The 19,776-nt window shown below is 41.8% G+C and overlaps 1 protein-coding gene across 5 annotated transcripts in view; it reads left to right on the top strand.

Moving 5' to 3' along the window:
• Positions 1–15,579, top strand: part of PHTF2 (putative homeodomain transcription factor 2) — a 196,127-nt gene extending 180,548 nt beyond the window's left edge. For 4 of the 5 annotated variants that reach the window (XM_050936870.1, XM_050936871.1, XM_050936868.1 and 1 more), the window contains 3 exons: positions 5,353–5,448; positions 12,154–12,279; positions 13,068–15,579. In XM_050936870.1, the coding sequence (XP_050792827.1) occupies positions 5,353–5,448; positions 12,154–12,279; positions 13,068–13,088 (243 nt within the window). In that variant the 3' untranslated portion in view covers positions 13,089–15,579. Of the gene's footprint in view, positions 1–5,352; positions 5,449–12,153; positions 12,280–13,067 lie in introns of those variants that run through there. The other variant, XM_050936872.1, reaches the window with a different exon arrangement.
• The last annotated feature ends 4,197 nt before the right edge of the window (positions 15,580–19,776 follow it).

The raw sequence follows: 19,776 nt of genomic DNA, 5'->3' as shown, positions 1-19,776 counted from the left end.
CCTGCCGACCAATGGCCCTTCAGTTCCTTCTTACCACCTGTGTCAGTCGTTGAAACAGTGGAGCGCGGCTTTGCTGACCTCCACTTCCCTAGCTACTTGTAGTTTTTCTCGTTATTCTTGTGTATATAATTGAAATTTCTATACTTGCAGTTATTTTTTAGTAGTTCTTTACATAGTGTGTATAGTTAAGAAGGGTTCGGGGATTAGCCCCTTCCCCGCACCCGGTGTCGGGGCCCATGCCCGGTTCACCGGGTTTCAAACCGTGCTCGGCCTGTCACAAGCCGATGCCAACAGGAGAGCCTCACGACTCCTGCCTTAAGTGCCTCGGGGAATCTCACCTCACCAATTAGTGCCGCATTTGCAAGGCCTTCAAGCCCAGGACAAAAAAGGGAGCGGGACTTTCATCTCAAACAGCTCCTGATGGAGGCAGCTCTTACTCCTCCGCCCTCGGCACCGAGCGCTGGACAATCTACTGCCAGAAGCGCCTCTTCGGCACTGGTTTGCGCCAGCACCGCTAAGACCCCTCGGCACCGACCATCTCTGGCACCGGTGCCTCTTTGGCACCGTTCTCTTTCCCTGAGGGTGAAGAGGCCTAAGACTTCCACTGCTTCTGTGCCCTCTGCGCGCAGCCAAAGCACCCGGATAGATCTGACTGCCCGGCACCTACACCTGTCGTGGCACCGACTACCTTGGCACCATCAATTCCAGTCCTGCAAGGACCGTCGAGTCCGGTCCCCACCAAGAGCAGTGGTTGAGCTCACGATTCCCTCCACGCCGGAGACATTCTCTACGGCGAGAGATCTCATCGCAGTGACTGAGTCTGTGCTGCCTCAACCCCCGGCACTGCCGGTGCGGGTCATACAGTCTGTGGGCAAGTCTGCCCTGATAAGACCACCTTCTGTTGGCACCGCAGATCGGCACCGCTCTCAATCGCGATCCTGCCAGCATTCCCGGTTCCGTCACCAATCCCTGTCCCGGCACCGTTCACAGTCCCGGCACCGATCACCTTTTCTGTACCGGTTGTACTCACGGCGCAGATCAGTGTCCCGTTCGCCGGCCCGGTACTCTCGGTACTGATCCAGCTCCCGGCACCGCGACTCTCGCAGCTGATCCAGACACCAAGCTTCGAGATCCTGGTCGACCTCCCGGCACCACTTTGGTCGTAGATCCCAATCTCGTTCCCGGTACTGGTTTGGCTCCCGGTACCGATCCCCAGGGCCTCATAAAGCAAAAACAACCAGAGAGGGTTTTTCAGCCCCTCCTTGGCCATCCCGGTGCCTATCCATGTCGTCCCAGGCGGACAGTTCATATGCACAGGACCGGGTCTCCGATGTGCCCACTAGGATCTTCCAGGAGACCCAGGCCAAAAATCAAGGCCCCCATCAGTGGTCATTCTGGACGCCTTGGGCATATCACCAGGCCCAAGGTTTCCCTCCGGCCCCATCTCGCTCTGCTGCATCGGAGCACTAGGTACCGGAGGCGACCATCAGCCGCCCCCTCCTTCCACTGTGGAGGAAGTGCCAGCTACCCCACCGGAGTCTGAGTTACCAAGGGAGTCAGAGGGCGTCCAGGACCACGAGGCCACACGGGACCCACTTGCCCCTGGCCTTTCATCTTCGCCCTCTCCTGATGAGGCGGTGGCAGGGACATCCTCCACGGGCCTTTCTCCAATTGACCTGAGGGCTCACCAGGACCTCCTGAGACATGTGACGCTCAATATGAATCTCCAGGCAGAGGAGGTTCTGGAGATAGAAGATCTGGTGGTGGATATTCTGTCAGCTGACGCCCCCACAAGAGTGGTCTTAGCATTTATCCAGACGATCCAGGCCATCTGGCAGTCTCCAGCCTCCATTCAACCCGCTGCCAGAGGAGTTGAGCACAAGTACATGGTGCCCTCCAAGGGGTACAAGTACTTGTACGTCCATCCTCCTCCCTGCTCCCTTGTTGTACAATCTGTCAATGAGAGAGAACGCCATGGCCAGCAAGCTCCAGCGCCAAAATCGAAGGAGGCTAGGCATATGGACTTACTGGGCCGTAAGGTGTACTCTGCAGGGGCCCTCCAACTCCAGGTGGCGAATCAGCAAGCCTTGCTTAACCGCTGCAACTACAACACTTGGGCTGCAGTGGGCAAGTTTACGGAGCTAGTCCCCCAAGACTGCCATCAGCCTTCTTGGAGGAGGGGGAAAAGGTGGCGAGAACTTCCCTCCAGGCCTCGTTGGATGCAGCTGACTCTGCAGCCAGGATTCTGGCCTCGGGAGTCACCATGAGGCGTATTTCATGACTCCAAGGGTCAGGCCTCCCGCTAGAACTTCAGCATACGATGCAGGACCTGCCTTTGACGATCGAGGCCTGTTTTCTGAAAAGACGGACCCTAGGCTACAAAGTCTGAAGGACAACAGGGTCACCATGCACTCTCTCGGCATGTACACAACGGTGACTCAGCGCAGGCCTTTCCGTCCCCATCCTCATCGCCCGTACCCTCCGCCTAGACAAGACAGGACTTTGGTAGAAGGCGGGGTAGGGCCGACCGTAGACGACAGTCAGGGTCTCAAGGTGGCCAAAATCAAGGTCCCTCTAAACCACCTACGGGGCCAAAACCTAACTTCTGAAGTTATGCCCGAGGACGGCTTACCAGTTACGTTCCAGGATCCTTTCCCTCCTTTTTCCAACTGCCTCTCCTTTCTCGTCCCTGTGTGGTCCCTCCTAACTTCAGACCATTGGGTCCTACACACGGTGGAACTCGGGTACCACCTCCAGTTTATTTCGCTCCGTCCCTTCCATCCCCCATCCTTGTTCCTCTTCAGGGACCCCTCTCACGAGCAACTCCTCTTACAAGAGGTGCAGTCACTCCTTGCCATGGGAGCCATAGAGGAGGTACCAAATGACGAAAGGGACGAGGGGTTTTACTCCTGCTATTTCCTAATCCTCAAGGCGAAGGGAGGTCTCAGACCTATCCTAGACCTGCGAGAGCTCAACAAGTTCATGATAAAATTAAAGTTCCGCATGGTATCCTTGGGGACCATCATCCCTTCCTTGGATCCCGGAGAATGGTATGCTGCCCTCGACATGAAGGGCACGTATTTTCACATCGCCATTTATCCTCCTCACAGGCAGTACCTCCGGTTTGTAGCCAACTGTCAGCATTTCCAGTTTATGGTTCTACCGATTGGCCTGCCTGCAGCCCCAAGAGTATTCACAAAGTGCATGGCTGTAGTCGCTGCCGCCCTCCACTGCCGTCGGATACACGTTTTTCCGTATCTCACTCCGACCCCTCCGCCTAGGTAAGACTTGGGAATCACCTAACTGGAATGGATATGAGCAATCACTCGAAGAAGAAAAGATGGTTACTCACCTTTGTAACTGTTGTTCTTCGAGATTTGTTGCTCATATCCATTCCAAACCCGCCGTCCTTCCCCTCTGTCGGAGTAGCCGGGAAGAAGGAACTGAAGGGCCGTTGGGTCGGCAGGGGTATATATCCAGCGCCATAGCGGCGCCACTCCAGGGGACGCCCAGCCGACCCACCAAGTGTTGCTAGGGTAAAAATCTTCCGACAAACGTGCACGCGGCGCGCGCACACCTAATTGGAATGGATATGAACAACACATCTTGAAGAACAACAGTTACAAAGGTGAGTAACGGTCTTTTTTCTATCAGTTGATACAACAAACTGTGATACTGACTCCTTCACAAACACACATTTGGAGAAATTTGGACCTTCATTTTTAAATGCTTCATGAATAAGATAGAGCTTAAGTTTGCCTTCCATAAACTAAGTTGTCTACTGCTTCCTCCTATTCTGGGTTCAGCAAATGGACTTTGTTTCTGGTATCAGTCATGCTGGAGAAAGAGAGATTCCATAGCTTCTTTTTTCAGTTAGGTCAAGTCAGATTGCCATTGACACTTTGAAATTAGTATTATCAGCTTGTAACCTGTCAAGTCCTTCTGAAACCACCTTCAATTGCTTTTATAAGTAAAGTGTCTCTGTCTAGTGCCTTGATGTATAAAATGTGTGCTATGTTTTGATGAAAGTCCTCTTTGTGCTCAGAGCATACTTTAACATTCTTATGCAAATACAGAGACTCTGTGTCCCTGAGAGTTCCACAGACTATCATTGAAAAACTTGGGAATCAGCCCTTCCTTTTTTTTTTTTTTTTTTGGGGGGGGGGGCCGGGGGGGCGCGTAAACTAGCCATGAGGTTGGTTATTGCCAAAGGATCTTTGTCCCCACAGTGTCCTTTAGTTATTTCTTTCTCAATATGATTTAGTATGCTAAGTACAGTTAGCTCACTTTATTCCTGTCTTAGAGATGGTTTTAGTTTCTGCACTATTCCCACTTTAAGTATAGGGAATATCGCTTGAATCAGTCTTAAGTCTAAAACCAGAATGCACATTTTAAGTGGGCTGACTGTACATTAGAAGTTTAACATGATTGTACCTGAAAAGTTCTCTCCTCTTTTTTTGTTTTATTTTCATATTGTGGGAAAATGGTAAAATCAGTAGCATTGAGTAGGAATGCATTTTTTTCCTGTATAGATGCTAGGAGCCATTATTGGGTCATTCCTCATGTTTGAGCCTCAGCTTATGTTAATGCCAATTTAGATTATTTTGGTTCTTTATTTTTTCCTCTGCTACTTGGTATCTGTGAGTTTGTCTGTTTGGAGTCTATCTTAAAATTGCTCATTTTATTCTACACTGAAGCTGATTTTTTTTTTTTTTTTAGTATAAAAAGTTACTAAGTTAAAAAAAATTATTTTCATTTGTTTTTATTAATTATCAAGTGATCTTTGCCACATTTTGGGTGTTGAAGACAAACGGAAGCTGCTTATGTTCCAAAGTTTGTGGAAGGCCTGGAACAGGGAGTTAAATTATAATTTTTAGCTACACTTTCAGGGCAGTGTTGTTATCAAAAATGTCTTGCAAGGTCATTGAACTTGTCAATGTTCTATTTTTCTGCTTCGATAAGGAGTTTCATTCATTGGCATATTTGATAATCACCTGGAGAATTTTGTCAGAGTATTAAGACTCCAGAGACAACAGAGAATCTTGTATCCTTTAAGCAACTTTTATAGCTCTTTCCAATCAGATTTGTGGATGTGTCAAATTACAGTTTCAGTTATTGTCTTAATGAGAAAGTCACAATTATTTTGGTACATCATAAAATGTGTTTTTATTATAGTATTAATCATACTAACATTTGTTCTTAAAAACAACCAAAAAAACCCCTTTAGATTTCCACAATAGTTATGTATTTATTATATTATTACTGACTAATCACTTATCCCATTAACAATTGTTTTTGAATGGATTCTTGCTAACTCAGTTGAGGTGTTAAATCAATATTTTATTTGAATAGATAAATCTGTATTTGAAAATGGAGAAGAAACCTAATAAGAAAGAGGAACTGACACTAGTAAACAATGTTTTAAAACTTGCTACCAAACTCCTGAAGGTAAGAATGAAAATGGAATACAACAATATTAGACGTGATCAAGAAAGAGAACATCTTGCTTAATAAATCACCTTTCTAGCATTTCTGTAGTATGCACTATATACCCTTCCCCTTTAAACCCACTTTCCCTAATAGTCACCAGGACACTTTCTCTCATATGCTTCAGTCTCTTGTGTTCTGTCATCGCTGTGGATTGCAAATAGAAATTTATTTAAATCATTGTTGTTTCACTTCGTAACCAACAGTACAAGGAGAGTATAGTGAGGGGAGTTTTTGGGATAGGCAATACGCTGGACCAAAGAAGGAGGAGTCTATAAACTTGCTTTGGTTTTGATCTCTGCTCTATATAAGGTGCTAAGTGGTCAATTATTGTAACATTAATACTCTTCTGTAAAGCTAATCCTCCTAAATGCTGCAACAGTGGTGGGTTATTTATTGTTTAAAATTAGAATCAACTTATTTTTACATATTTAAGAATCCTGTCATAGAAGTGAGAGAAGTGGGTTAAAAAAAAAAGGGGGGGGGGATGTAGTCATGTTCATTTCTGTGCCAGTTGCAGAGTGTTTCATCCAGTCTAAATTTAAAATTATCTAGTTATAAATGATACTTAAGTAAATGAAACTATGCCTGTGCATAAAATTACTCACATTTTTACAGGTGAACTCGTAGTATAGGTATAGAATAGATCATCACGGGAAGTGTTTTGGAAATATTATACTTCCTTTTGTCAACTGATCGACAGATTATGATTGAATAGATGGAAGTGCTCACATGTCTGATTGTGGCTTAGGAAGTCATTCACTAGAACCTTCTATAGAAGCCCTTGTATTCTAATGCACTTTGCTCATTATTCTAATGGACTTGTTCTCTGCAAATATGGAGACAGCTACTGGAGTAACTCTTCCGACTTGCTTCTGGAGGAAGGATTATGCAATTTTTTTCTTTTCCAATGAGAGCTTGGAAGTGCTGGTGTATCAGACTGGTTTTGATAACTCAGCAGTGATTTGAACCTCTACAGCTGTAACTGTGCAGCACAGCCTGGCAGTATTCGATCTGTCAGATACCAAATCTAGATCCGTATACTATTCAGTGTCAAGAAACGGTTTTGAGAGGTATTGGTCACTACAGTGAAGACCACCACTGAACATACTACAGTGAGTGTGATTAAGAAGTTTCTACCTATGTGAGAGAGAGAACTGATTCTACCTGTATTTCCTATTTTAAAATAAGTAATCTCTATCATACCAATAAAATCTTTCAAGCCCAAGCTCGAAGAAAGTTTTTAAGATTACTCACTCTGGAGAAGGAAAAAAACCAAAACCCTCTTGCTTTCACTCTCCTAAGTATAGCTTGGAAAGAGGTTACAGATATGCCTTTCACTCCACTGGAGCGAAGGACTAGTTCAATATTTCCAGTGAAAGAGCCAGAAGAATGCCATCAGGTTACAATAAGGCTATGCTAGCATGGGCCAACCTTGGCTGCCTAGAGAGAGAGAGAGAGGTGTTTCAGAATCTTATCTGGGTTTGACCAATGGCAAATGAGTCTTGTAGGTAATTAGACCAAGTTTTCATCAATGTCACACCGTACCATATAATTTGGATTTGGTCTGTGCATCTGGCAAAAACAAGGACACAAATTGCATCTTGTTGTGCACTGGGGTAATTGTTCATATCTTAATGGCAGGCTGGAACATAGGTGTTTTACAGTATACTTGTTATCTGAGAAGGATGGGATTTTTGTCACAGTTTGGATCTCTTCTGCCCATATCTCCTTGTCCAGAAATCAGGATGGAAATCCTAGTTTTCCTCATCCAAAAGATCATCTCCCAGGACTTTGTGTTCAGTTGCACTGAGGCATATCTGTATGTGCACATTCACCTGGTTAACTACTGGTTAGAATACTGTTGTTGTGAACAGGAACTCCTAGTATGTGACCATTCCTTTTATTTTATTATTAGCCCCTGAGAGATTTTTTCCAGCTGGTAACTGTGGTTGCGGCCCCAAGGAAGGGAAGTATCCTTGATCACCTGGATCGATCGGTCCTTCAGCCCTCATATAGATTGCACCGATCACAACACGTCTTCCATTCTTCTTGTATCCTGGCCTCCTTCTCCATTGCGGCCATGTCTTTTCACTATAAAATCTTCCCATCTCTTTGGAGGTCGGCTGAGTGGTTGTTTCAGTTCCCATGGATACCACTTGGCGACAGCTGCAGTCCATCGATTGTCGGTGAGCCTCGCTATATGCTCAGCCTATTGCATTTTACTGTGCCTGCTCTCATCAACGACATCCTGCACTCCACTCTGCTGTCTGATCACTTCATTGGGGACTCGGTCGCAGATTGAAATTCTTCTTTCCATTGCCTTCTCCGTGACAGACAGTTGCTGCTTCTCTGTCTTCATCAGTGCCCATGTTTCGCTGCCATACAGCATTACTGGCAGTGTTGTTGAGGTGAAGAGGCTGGCGCGTGTTACCTTGTTGATTTATGATGTCTTGGAGGACATTCTTGATAAAATTGAATGTGCACCAACCTGCTTTCTCTCCCCTCCACCCCCTCTCCCAAGCAGGGAAGTATCCATATTTTTATTTCTTGGGTGATGATCTGACCAAAACTACTTTACATTATTCTAACCTGCTCAGATTTACCTCTATGGAGTGTCTTCATTCTCCAAACTCACAGATCCATAATCAGCTGGAAGATAAACTCTTTTCTTAAAATGCGACAGAGTCCTGTGGCACCTTTATAGACTAACAGAAGTATTGGAGCATAAGCTTTCGTGGATGAATACAGATCCAGACTAACACGGCTACCCCTATGATACTCTCTTTTCTTAGTTCCGCATCTGATACAGCTACAGGATCTGATTCTTGACTCAGCAGTTGGACAAAGTCTCTTAAATCCAATACATGCTACAGGCCTACATTCCAAGTCCACAGCTCACCAACTGTTTCTAATGTTCTAAACAGGCACACAAGGTGGGTGAAGTGATATCTTTCATTGGACCAACTTCTGTTGGTGAGAGAGACATGCTTTTGAGCTTACACAGAGCTCTTCTTAAGGTCTAAACATAGACAGTGAGCTGTTCTCTACAGACTGGAGGCTGATCTACAGAACAAAGTTAGCTTGGCTTAACTACGTCACTCAGAGCTGTGTATACACCGCTAGGGTGAGAGAAGAACTCTTTAGTAGACCTAGCTACTGCCTCTTGGAGAGGTGGATTTACTGCAGAGACAGACAAACCCTTTCCATCACTGTAGTAGGTGTCTACACTTCAGCATTGCAGATGTGCTGCAATAGTGTTTCTATGTAGACATACCTATAAATTCCTGGACCTTCCTCTTATTAGTTTGAGATCACAAGAAACAGTCCCTGACCACACTGCCCACTAAAGTCCAGAGATCTTTGGGCTTGCAACTATTGTGAAAAAACAGATGTCAAGAAAACTGACAGACCTTCTACCCCCTCAATTGCAGCAGATTCCAGCCTGGATGGATGGAACGTTCACATGGGCTCAATGTCCTTTCAGAGCCTAAAGAGTGTTGAGCTTTTGTCAGTTTCTCTTAAATTCAAGAAGGGACAATTAGATCCTCTAGTCTGATTGCCTGTATATACCAGACCATTACATTTCATTCAGTTACTCCTGTGTGTATGTGTTTAACCAAAACATACCTTTCAAAAAGGTATCCAGTCTTAATTTGAAGAAAACAAGAGATGGAGAATCTAGTACTTCCCTTGGTAGTTTGTTCCAGTGGTTAATAAACCCTCTCATTAAAAAATCTCCACAAGTGAACCTCCTTGCCTACCTGCTCAATAAGCAGTTATTCCACCCAGATTGATCCCCAGGTGTGGAGAATGGACATATTTTCATTCAACATCTCTGATCTCTGAATGACACTTTCCTTGCCTTAACTCCCCTGCTCCTCCTCTTGAGTAGTTAGAAAAATCCAGAGTGAAGATAATTTTATTGTCCTCTTGTGGCCCCCAGAAAGCCTTGTTTCTCTTTCTTTCAGATGAGTCTCTGAGCTATGGCTTCCCCATCTCTCTCAAGTACTTGTGCATTAGGGATCAGTGCTTCATCAGAACCAGTCTCATACATTTAACAGCTTTGAGGTTGTCTGGTTGATACTCCAGTCTTTTCCCCTTGAGCAATAAAGATTCTTGTTCCTTCCAGAAAGCCCTCAATTGTTCTAGGCTTACCAACATAGTTGGGAGTCATCTTTCATCCTCATCAGGCCTCCACTGCATTTTTGCTAGAGTTTCTCCTAAAGGGAAAAGGAACTTCACTAGTGGGTCATCATTTGACTTGACTGTACATCATTAGCATTTAACTGGCAGTTCATCCTTACGTTTCACATTTCCTTAAGGCAGTCAAATATCTCAGACCCAGAAGATAAGTGGAGTTTTAATTTGGTACTTTATGCTTTCATTGAAGGTCTCCTATGAACCACTTGGTAAAGCTTCACTGCATTTAAACCAAGTTATTCATTTTTTTCTTCCTTTCATCATAAACCACTTCACTTGAACAAAATAGTTCTCCTAACATAGTCAGAGCTCTCAAATTCTCCTTTAGTCAAAACAGCCTATTCCAAAAGTCTGGTAACTATGCTTACTACATAAAGGGCCAAAAATCTCTAAAGCTACAATCTTTAGATGTGCCAACATGGCTATCAAAGAGTTCTGCAATACTAAGTTTAAAAAATGCATCCTTCTGAAATTGCCTCCATTCATTCACCAAGCATTATAAAGCTGATGTGGAAGTGTCCTTAGGCACCTTTTGGGTGCAGAATATTTCTGGTTGAACTTTGTTAAATGGCAGAATCTAAAAACAAAGTTCAGAATATCGGTTATTAAATAGTTACCTATTGTTTTGAGTTTTTTCCCCCCCATCTTTCTTGTCTCTGATTTTACTGTTTGCTATTTCCCCAGTAGTTGTACCCAGATTTGTGGGGAGGCCACTCGAAGAGAACAGACCAATTTAGTCTCATGTGTTAATTGGTTTTCTTACCGAGTGACCCTCTGCCGGTGTGGAACATCCTGCCCTCTTTGTGGTTCTCCTAGATTCCTTGTCTGTTTTCTAGCATTGGAGGCATTCTCTAGGTGTTTGGGTATTTAGAGAAATAAATTAGCATATCCCTGCCTCCAGGAGCAAATGGGTAGATCTTCCACAGTAACTAGTCAGAGAATATTAATTAACAGGTGAGACACCATGTGGTCTAATCTCTTAGATATTTCCCTTATATACAATAGTATAGTAGAAACTTTAATCTGCACTCACTTTAGTACTTATTGCATATTACTGAATTGTGCAGTTTAGCAAGTTTGTGGAAAAATGTGATCAGAAACAAATATGAGCATGCAGGAGACAACTAACTTTATTTTTATGAGTTTCCAAACCTCACACACCATGAAAGTTGATGACATTTTTGGCTGCTTATGCCTTTGTATGAATTGCACAGTGGGGAACAGTAACTTTTCGTTTCTCCTACCCTTTGCCTCTCTATTTAGATTTTAACCCATCGTGGCTCTTATTGTTTGCACCCTTCCAATATGTATGTATAGCACTTACTAGAATGGGGCCACAGTCTTAATTTTACCTCTAGGAACTACTTTAATACAAGTAATAAATAACAAATGAGCCATAAGAATTATTAACATGGGATGCCATTTGTAAAACTTGATTTTATAATTATCAACGGGTATTTTGGACATGTGTAAACAACTGTTACAGAAAGTTATGAGTCAAAGATAAAACAATAATGAAGTAATTATTAAATATTTTAATAACTTTGGCACTATGCAAAGTGTCAGATAACACCATTTCACATAAAACCATTGTTCAGTAGTGAACAGGGTAATCACTGCATCATTATGAATATTTCCTATGCATTTGTTTGTATTGTCTTGATTTTTTAAGTGATTTTTTAAATTTTTAGTTTCTTTTCATACTAAGAAAATAAGTGTTTTCACCTGAAGACATGCCCTTTGCGTAACAAACTGAATTAATGTCTTTGTAGTACTAATTTCTGTCCTATACTACAGAAAAAACCCATGAGAACTGTCATATTAACCCTTTGGCACAATAAATAGCTCTTCTTCTGATAAGAGCTAATGTGTTACGTATTATTACTTAGGATCAGTATATTTTAACTCTTGTCATGAAAAGCTGTAGATCTCTTTTTGTTTTTGCAGCAGAAGTGAGGAGGCATCAGAGCATGAGTTGTTGGTTTTTTTTAAAACCCTCTGTGACATTATTTTACAGTACAGCAGCCAGTCTGAAGTGACTGAGCTCTTTAACTTTCCCTATTTTTCTGCTCAGCCCTTCAATTCTCATCCTTTTCACTGCACAGCACCCTCTTTCTTTTGGAAGTCTAGTTTTCCAAGTATTTGTTGACTCCAGAACTGGAACTTCAAGATGCTTCTCAAGCACATACACTGTGCCAACAACAAAATGGGCAGTTAAATCAGCTGCTTGGCTGTCCTGGTGCAGTAATTGGAGTTGCAAGCAGTTTTTTTCCTTAAAATATTTTCTTATTTGTCAATACTGTGACCCCTTTACAGCCTCAAAGGCATTCAAAATTACATATCACAAATCTTGTTAATGTGTTTAATGTGATCATTGAAGTATTAGTTCCATATTTCCTGACATTAAAATTGCTTTTGTATAATTTCTGTGTTTTAATTATGTAAATATATTTCCATTGGTAGGAATTGGACAGTCCCTTCAGGTTATATGGACTTACAATGAACCCACTGCTTTATAACATCACCCAAGTTGTCATCCTGTCTGCTGTTTCTGGTGTTATCAGTGACTTGCTTGGATTTAATCTAAAGGTGATCACTTCCAGTACTATGTATTGATCCAGAACACACACAATGTCACAATTGTATGTTTATAGTGGCCTCAGTAAAAATACGTAGTAAATTTAAGAATATTGTTTGAAAATAATTTCATCAAATTTAATGTACATAAACAGAGGATATTCATTCTATTCTTAGAACACATCAACCACCAGAAAGCTTTTCACATGTATTTCTTCCAACCTTGGGCCTTCATTTAGCATATAGACTTCTTTACAGGCTCAGTTAATTTATTTAACTAATCTTACAAGACCTACATCTAATTTAGGAAATTATCTCTACCTCTTGACCATTATTTTTTACTGCTAGCTTTTTGCAGTTCTTGGAGTCCTACAGAAATTGCACATATTACCTCTTGTCCCACAATATGCATGATGTCACAACATGATGTAGGATCACCTTGTCATACTATGCATCATGTCATCCCAGGATGACTAGAGAGTGAACTGATCATTTAACACTGAAATCTGAACTGCATGAGCTGTCATAATTTCCAGACTCAGGAGATAGGGGAATATCAGTTACAAAAGCTTGCAGTAGTATCAGGCCTCTAGTCCTGATGCTCAGCCATTCATTTTTCTAAATAAATTACAAAAATATCTGTGTTCTTTTACAAGTAAAGGATTGTAACAATGATTCTATACACTTTAGACACAGCGGTATGTTTTAAAATTTAAACACAGGAATGTACTGTAACTTTAATATTTAACTGAAAATTCATGCAAAAGTTAAAATGTTCATTGCTGCTTTCACTTTTTTAGCTCTGGAAGATCAAATCGTGACAATACACAAAGAGAAGATGTAGCACAGTGTTCTGGCAAAATGCATTGATTGACTAAACTGCCTCAGAGCAGTCACTGAATCTGTGCTTTGGAAGCTATGGCCTCTTCAAGGATGTAGTTTGGAAAACTGAAGTGTTTACATCTGATTATCTTGTGCAATCTTTATATTTATTTTATCATCTCACTGTTTTTTATGTTTTAGCTGACATTTGTATTTTATTTTCAAGTATTGGAATGCTTAGTTATTGAAAGGGTTAGAAAACTGATATCCAGATACTTGAGATCCTGGTATTTGTTCACACTAAATTACTGTATCTTTTTTGAAAGCTAAATGCCAATGCTAAGCTTTTCTACTTCATAATTTATGGGTAAAAACATATTTGTAGATTGATTGTTACAGTAGAAATTATATGTATTTACAAATAACTTAAAGTACTGATAATACAGTATGACAGATAGTGGAAATGTTTTATGTTAACGCTAGAAGCAAGCTGGTTTTTTACTTTTTTTGAGTGAGTCCAGGATCTAAACTGATTAAGCTGCAGTTTAAACACCCTTGGATATTAATAAGGTATTACATAACAGGTCAACAAGTACTCTTTAACACTTTTATTAGAGCAATAATTGTAAATGGTTAACATGCTGTAAGATATTTTGATAAAATTAACTCTTGTATTTATTTGAAACACTGGGCTATTGCACAGATTCGACTGTGCATGCTCAGTATGTGCACTTTTTATTGTTACTTTTAATTAGGAGCTTTATATATAGTAAAGGGAATATATTATGGTGGACTGTGGAGTAATATATTATTTTTGCAACCTGAGTATTTGGACTTCACTTATGAGTGAAAAAGTTGTTAATGGAAGATGGTAAATTATATACACTCAAGAATAGGACAGATACTCCCCATAGTACACTATAGTATATGCTGTTTATACCACACTTAACTTTAAGAACTGTTGTTTAAAAAAAGAAAAAAAAACATTTCTATATAATGTAAGTCTGATTTGTTTGCATGCCTACATCTCCTGCAATTATAAAAATGTAGCTTGCAAAATCTATCAACTAAAGCTAGTATGCAGTGTTGTTGTAGTTAAGGCAATTTTTAAAAAATGCTGCTAATGTTAGCATCACCAAACTCCTCCTCAGTGTTTTTATTTAGGTTGCCAAGTCTCCAGTCTAAACTCTGATGCTATTTAAGGAGCATAATTTTGATGATAGATTTGTTTTGGGGTTTACGTTTTAGATTAGCTCAATTGTGACTCATTATTTCCTTAGAGTATCAGATAGTTTTTGAATATGGAAAAACTAGAAATTCATCCCTTCAGAGTTATTAGTTTGTGCTTAAACATATAACAACATCCCACTTACAAAACTGTGTTAGGAGGGCCAATATTGTGTTTGAGTTATCCTTAAACATTTTACTTCTGGGGGAATATATGATTAGAATTTGAAAAATCATCTTCTTCAGATTGGAAAAGAGCCTATTACGTTTTCTACTATGTGATACATACATATATACACACTAAAAAAAAATCCATCATACATGACATATTACTAATCCTCTGTCATTAAATAGTTGAGGTAATGTAACTTAAACTTGTGTGGTATAAAAAATATATATATATACAAAGCAACACAAACAAGCATTTTGTATTTTATTTGCCTATGTACTAATGTTTAATAATGACCAAAGTGCATTCTGGTTTTTGAAGGAATGTATTACTGGAGCTTTAAGAACATGTTGTTATTAGTTTCTCATGTGATAAATTTGGCTACATCTGATCTATTTCTTCTTCTTCTGTTATCTGATGTTGGGATTGTTTTTAGGAATTAAGTATATTTTATAAACAGTTTTTTTTCCAAAATATGGTACAGACCGACACAGAACTTAATTTTGCACAGAGTATATTTTAGTGGGGGAGGGAGAGTACAGCAAGAATTGTGTAGGGGTAAAAGATGAGGCTGTTGGTTTTCACAGCCTGTCACTAATTTATTCCAGAATGGAAATATTTTTGAGAAACTTGTGTTGAATATACTGCTTTCAGTAAAAAAAAAAAAAAAACAAAAAAAACAAAACACACACACACACACACACACACACACAAAAACAAACAAAAAAGTAAGTTTGGGTTGAAGATAGAAATTAGTTTGTAACTACATATACCTCAGCAACTGGCAATATGCTGGATTGTTGCACTAACAGTGGGAGCATGGGGAGAATAAAATGAGGGTTTGTAAGAGAAAGTGAAGGGTACTTCACTGTAAATGCAGACACGTAAATTGCTGTCATCAGGTACAACAGTAATGCAAGAAAATGAATGAGAGAAATGTTCTACATCCGTTAATATGAAAAAGCCAGTACAAAAATAGAGGTAAGTAGAAATATGGCAGTTCTGGTGTGTTAACTGTTGTTTTTGCCACATGTTTTGTAACTGAAAGTGTGATGAGGCTTGGAATAAAGCATTCTGTGGCCAATGGTATAAAACTGTGCAGTGATCTGTGTGTCTTGTAACTCCACCATATTGCTATTGAATTTATTTGTTTCCTTTGACCTAAATCCAGTTTTGTGATGCTGCAAAGGGTCAGATAATGCTTATTCTATTGCAGGGGTTGGCAACCTTTCAGAAGTGGTGTGCCGAGTCTTCATTTATTCACTCTAATTTAAGGTTTCGCATGCCGGTAATACATTTTAATGTTTTTAGAAGGTCTCTTTCTATAAGTCTATAATATAACTAAACTATTGTTGTATGCAAAGTAAATAAGATTTTTAAAATGTTTAAGAAACTTCATTTAAAATTATATTAAAATGCAGATGAGTGTCACTGAAAATCAGCTCACATGTGCCATAGGTTGCCTACCCCTGTTCTATTGGAATTAGGAATGTCCTCCTTAGGAAAAGGGAACTAAAGCAAGAATTCAAGTTAAACATTTGAAGTGGCTTGTGAACTGCAATTGTCAATAATACAACTCTTAACCGTGGAAAAGGAACAGAAAAATGTACTCAAGATAGTTTTTGTTCATGCAAAGTGGCTTATTTTACCGACAAGGAGCTTTGCAATTAGAAATGTAAATTCCAGGCATAAGGGTTAGCTCTTATTTGATTCATTTCACTAACGGGTAGCATAGGGCAGCATTGAGCATCCACAACCTTCATTCTTCTTTGAGTAACTTGTCCACATGGATCCCATTTCTAGTGCACATGCACCACATGTGTGTGAAATTTGATTCTTCAGGTCAGCAATATCCGTTGGGGCTGCACCTATGCACTGCACGTCCTTGTTCCCTTTACCCAAGGACATAAAGTACAGAGCAGGCCCAGTCAGTTCCTTCTGACCTCCCATGGCTGTGAGACGGAATTCAGGCAGTGTGCATCTGCTTCCCTATAATCCTATTTCTAGAATTAGAGGTTTTGTGCTTATTTAGTAGCTAGTTAACTATTTATATCTACTGACTTAAAAACAAAATCCCAAACACCCTAGAGCAGTGATCACCAACCTATAGATTGTGATCTACTGGTTGATCCTGGAGCCTCTGCCAGTTGATCACAATCTCTGGCTGCTAAAAGTCTGGGGTGCAGCAGGGCTAAGGCAGGCTACTTGCCAGCCCCAGCCCCACACCACTCCCAGCAGTGACCAGCATGCCTCAGCTGCCCCTGGGGGGGAGGGAGGGCAAGGGACTCTGTGTGCTGCTCCTGCCTGCAAGCACATCTCCCATTGGCCGGCAACAGAGAACTGCAGCCAATGGGAGATGAGGGGTGGTGCTTTCAGAGGGAGGGACAAGTGGGGCAATTTGTCCCGGGCCCTGCAGGGGCCCCCATAAGTGTTTTGAGACCCTGGAGCGGGGTCCTTCACTTGTTCTGGAGGCCCCTAGAGCTGCTTCTGCTCCGGGTCTTCAGCAGCAGGGGGGTCCTGCTCCGAGACCTGCCGCCGAAGTGCCCCAAAGACCCGCTGCGGGAGGTCCTTCTGCCCCAGGACCTGCTGCCGAAGTGCCGGGTCTTCGGCAGCAATTTGGCGGCGGGGAGCCTCTGGGTGGCCCTGCTTTCAGGCAGGAGCAACATGCAGAGCCATATGCCCCTCCTGCTCCTCCCGGGCCACAGGGGCATGTCCACTTCCGGGAGCACTGTGGGGCTGGGGCATGCAGGAAGCTTGCTCTGCTGTGCTGCTGACCAGGAGCTGAATGGAGTAACTTATGCCTGGTGGGAGCTCACACTCCAACCCCCACCCCTGAGCTCCCTCCCAGAGCCAGTACCCCATACCCCCTCCTGTACCCCAAGCCTCTGCCTCAGCCCTGAGCCCTCTCCTTCACCCCAACATGCTGCTCCAGCCCTGAACCCCCTCCTGCACCCAAACTCCCTCCTAGAGCTTGCACTCATCCCCTCCTGCGCCCCTGCCCCAGGCTAAGTCCAGAGTCCCCTCCCACACTCCAAACCGCTGGGCCCCAGCCCAGAGCCTACACCCCTGCCCCAGCCCAGTGAAAGTGAGTGAGGGTGGGGGAGAGCGAGCAAAGGAGGGGGGATGGAGTGGGTGGGGCCTCAGGGAAGGGGCAGGGTAGATTTTGAGTTGCATTTAAATTCAAAAAATGATCTTGTGCATAAAAAGGTTGGAGACTACTGCCCTAGAACTTGGGCAAAAGTTGCAATTTCCATTTCACTGGAAGTTCAGACATTTCAAAATTTCCTTTTGTCCCAAATCAGAATGAAAAGCTGAAATTTCCAACAAAGCAAAAATCCCCAAAAATTTCATTTTGGAAATATCAAAATGCCCTTTTCAAAACATTTTGTTTCATTGAAACACTACATTTTGACTTTATCATTTTGACTTCTATAGTACACTGCAATATAACGTAATGTAATAGATATTATGTAATGTAAAAGTCAAAATGGTAGTCAACAACCAGCTCAAACTCGTTGAAATGAAGCACAGATTATTTTTAATAACAAAATTTTATTAGTTCAATATGTTCCCATGAAATATTTCAGGTTAATCAAATCAACATTTTCTGATGAGAAAATTGTTCTGTTGGAAAATCCCAACCAGTTATACAAAAAAACAATTTTAATGTCAACACCAAGATGTTTACAAAAGCAAAATCCTTAAGCTTTAAATCGTTTCCTTTTTATGAAGCTTCCATACTCCTTAACAGGCGCTCTGAGTGCCTTTTAATCAGGGAGAAGGGCGGATTCCAGACTACTGTTCTATCGGTTGCTTATTTTTTAAAGTGAACACAGAAGGCGAGAGATGCACAGTTAAAATGACTGTTAGAAAGCTTCATAAGGACTATTCCTCTAAACCGCCACACTTCATTAGTGCCCCAGTGAGATGTAACTCTACCTCATGTGTTGGAACTGCTTTCTCTGCTAAACTAACCCCAGTTGTGAGCATCTGAGGCTTGAAGGTCAAAGAAGGTCTCCTTGATCCAGACTCCACTTGTGTCTGAGAGGAGCAGGAGCATCACTCCAAAGAGGAAATTAAGCACATTCCCTCCATAGTCGTCATAGTTCTGTCTTGTATCATGCTCCACAACTGAAGGCCAGTCACCAGCCAGAACTGGCTTCCACTGATGCCCCAGCACTGACTGTGCACCACACATGGCATCTTGAATTATAGGTACCAAATTTCTCATTATTTATTATTTGGATTATCATAGTGCCAAGGAGCCCCAGTGATAGACCTAGAAGCCTGTTGTGCTAGGTGCTGTACAAACACAGAACAAAATCTGGTCCCTGAAACAAAGCACTTAGAATCTAACTATGAGATAACAGATGGATACAGACATACTGATGGGAGCGTACAAGAAATTCAATGAAACAATATTGATCAGAATAATAGGCAGTGATCTCAGCACACTAGCAGCCTAATTGTTGTCAAGTTTTTATAGGCATCACAGCAAAGGAGATTTTGAAGGATAATGAGTTTGTTTTGTTGATGTTTATGGGGTGCTTCTCCCAAGCATGAGGGCTAGTGTGGGAGAAAGCACAAAGGTGCTTATTTTGAAATGTTGCAAGTGAGCGATGGAGGCTGACATCACGGGCCAATTAGAGGCGTAAGTAAACCTTTCCTTACTGAAATAAGAGATAAGGGAGGCTGAGAATAGGTCCTGAAGGGCCTTGAAAGTGAATATATGCAGCATATGTTGATACAATAAAGAAGAGGGAGCCAGTGAAGCGATGCAAAAAGAAGGGTGATGTTCAAAGTGACGGGCTAGGAAAATGATCTTTGCAGCAGCATTTTGCATGGATATGAGTGTGGCAAGATTACATTTATTTAGGCCAGAGAAAAGGATATTGCAGTAATTGCGACACAAGATAAGAGCCTGGATGAGAGTTTTAGCTGTGTAGATGTATAGGAAAGGCTGTATATTAGAGATGTTATGCAGAAAGAATCTGAAAGGCTTTAGACATAGCCTAGGTGTGAGGCTTTAGAGGGGAGATCTGTATCAAAGATGATACCCATCTTATGGACCTGAGGGACAGATAGAATGGTGGTGTTGTCCATTGTGACTGAGAAAGCAGGTAGTGGGAAGAATTGGAGGGAAGGGAGAGAAGGAAGGTTAAGAGCTCCGTTTTAACCATGTTGAACTTGAATTCATGGGTAGACATTCACAAGATGTCATCAGAGAGACAGGCTGAGATTGTAGTTTGTACAGAAGGAGATAAGAGTAGCTTCTCACACGTTTCCCTGTG

This window comes from Gopherus flavomarginatus, chromosome 1 (assembly GCF_025201925.1).
Source record: "Gopherus flavomarginatus isolate rGopFla2 chromosome 1, rGopFla2.mat.asm, whole genome shotgun sequence".
Taxonomy (NCBI): domain Eukaryota; kingdom Metazoa; phylum Chordata; order Testudines; family Testudinidae; genus Gopherus; species Gopherus flavomarginatus.
The sequence above is the reverse complement of the archived record's forward strand: the minus strand, read 5'-3'. Positions and strand labels throughout refer to the sequence as shown.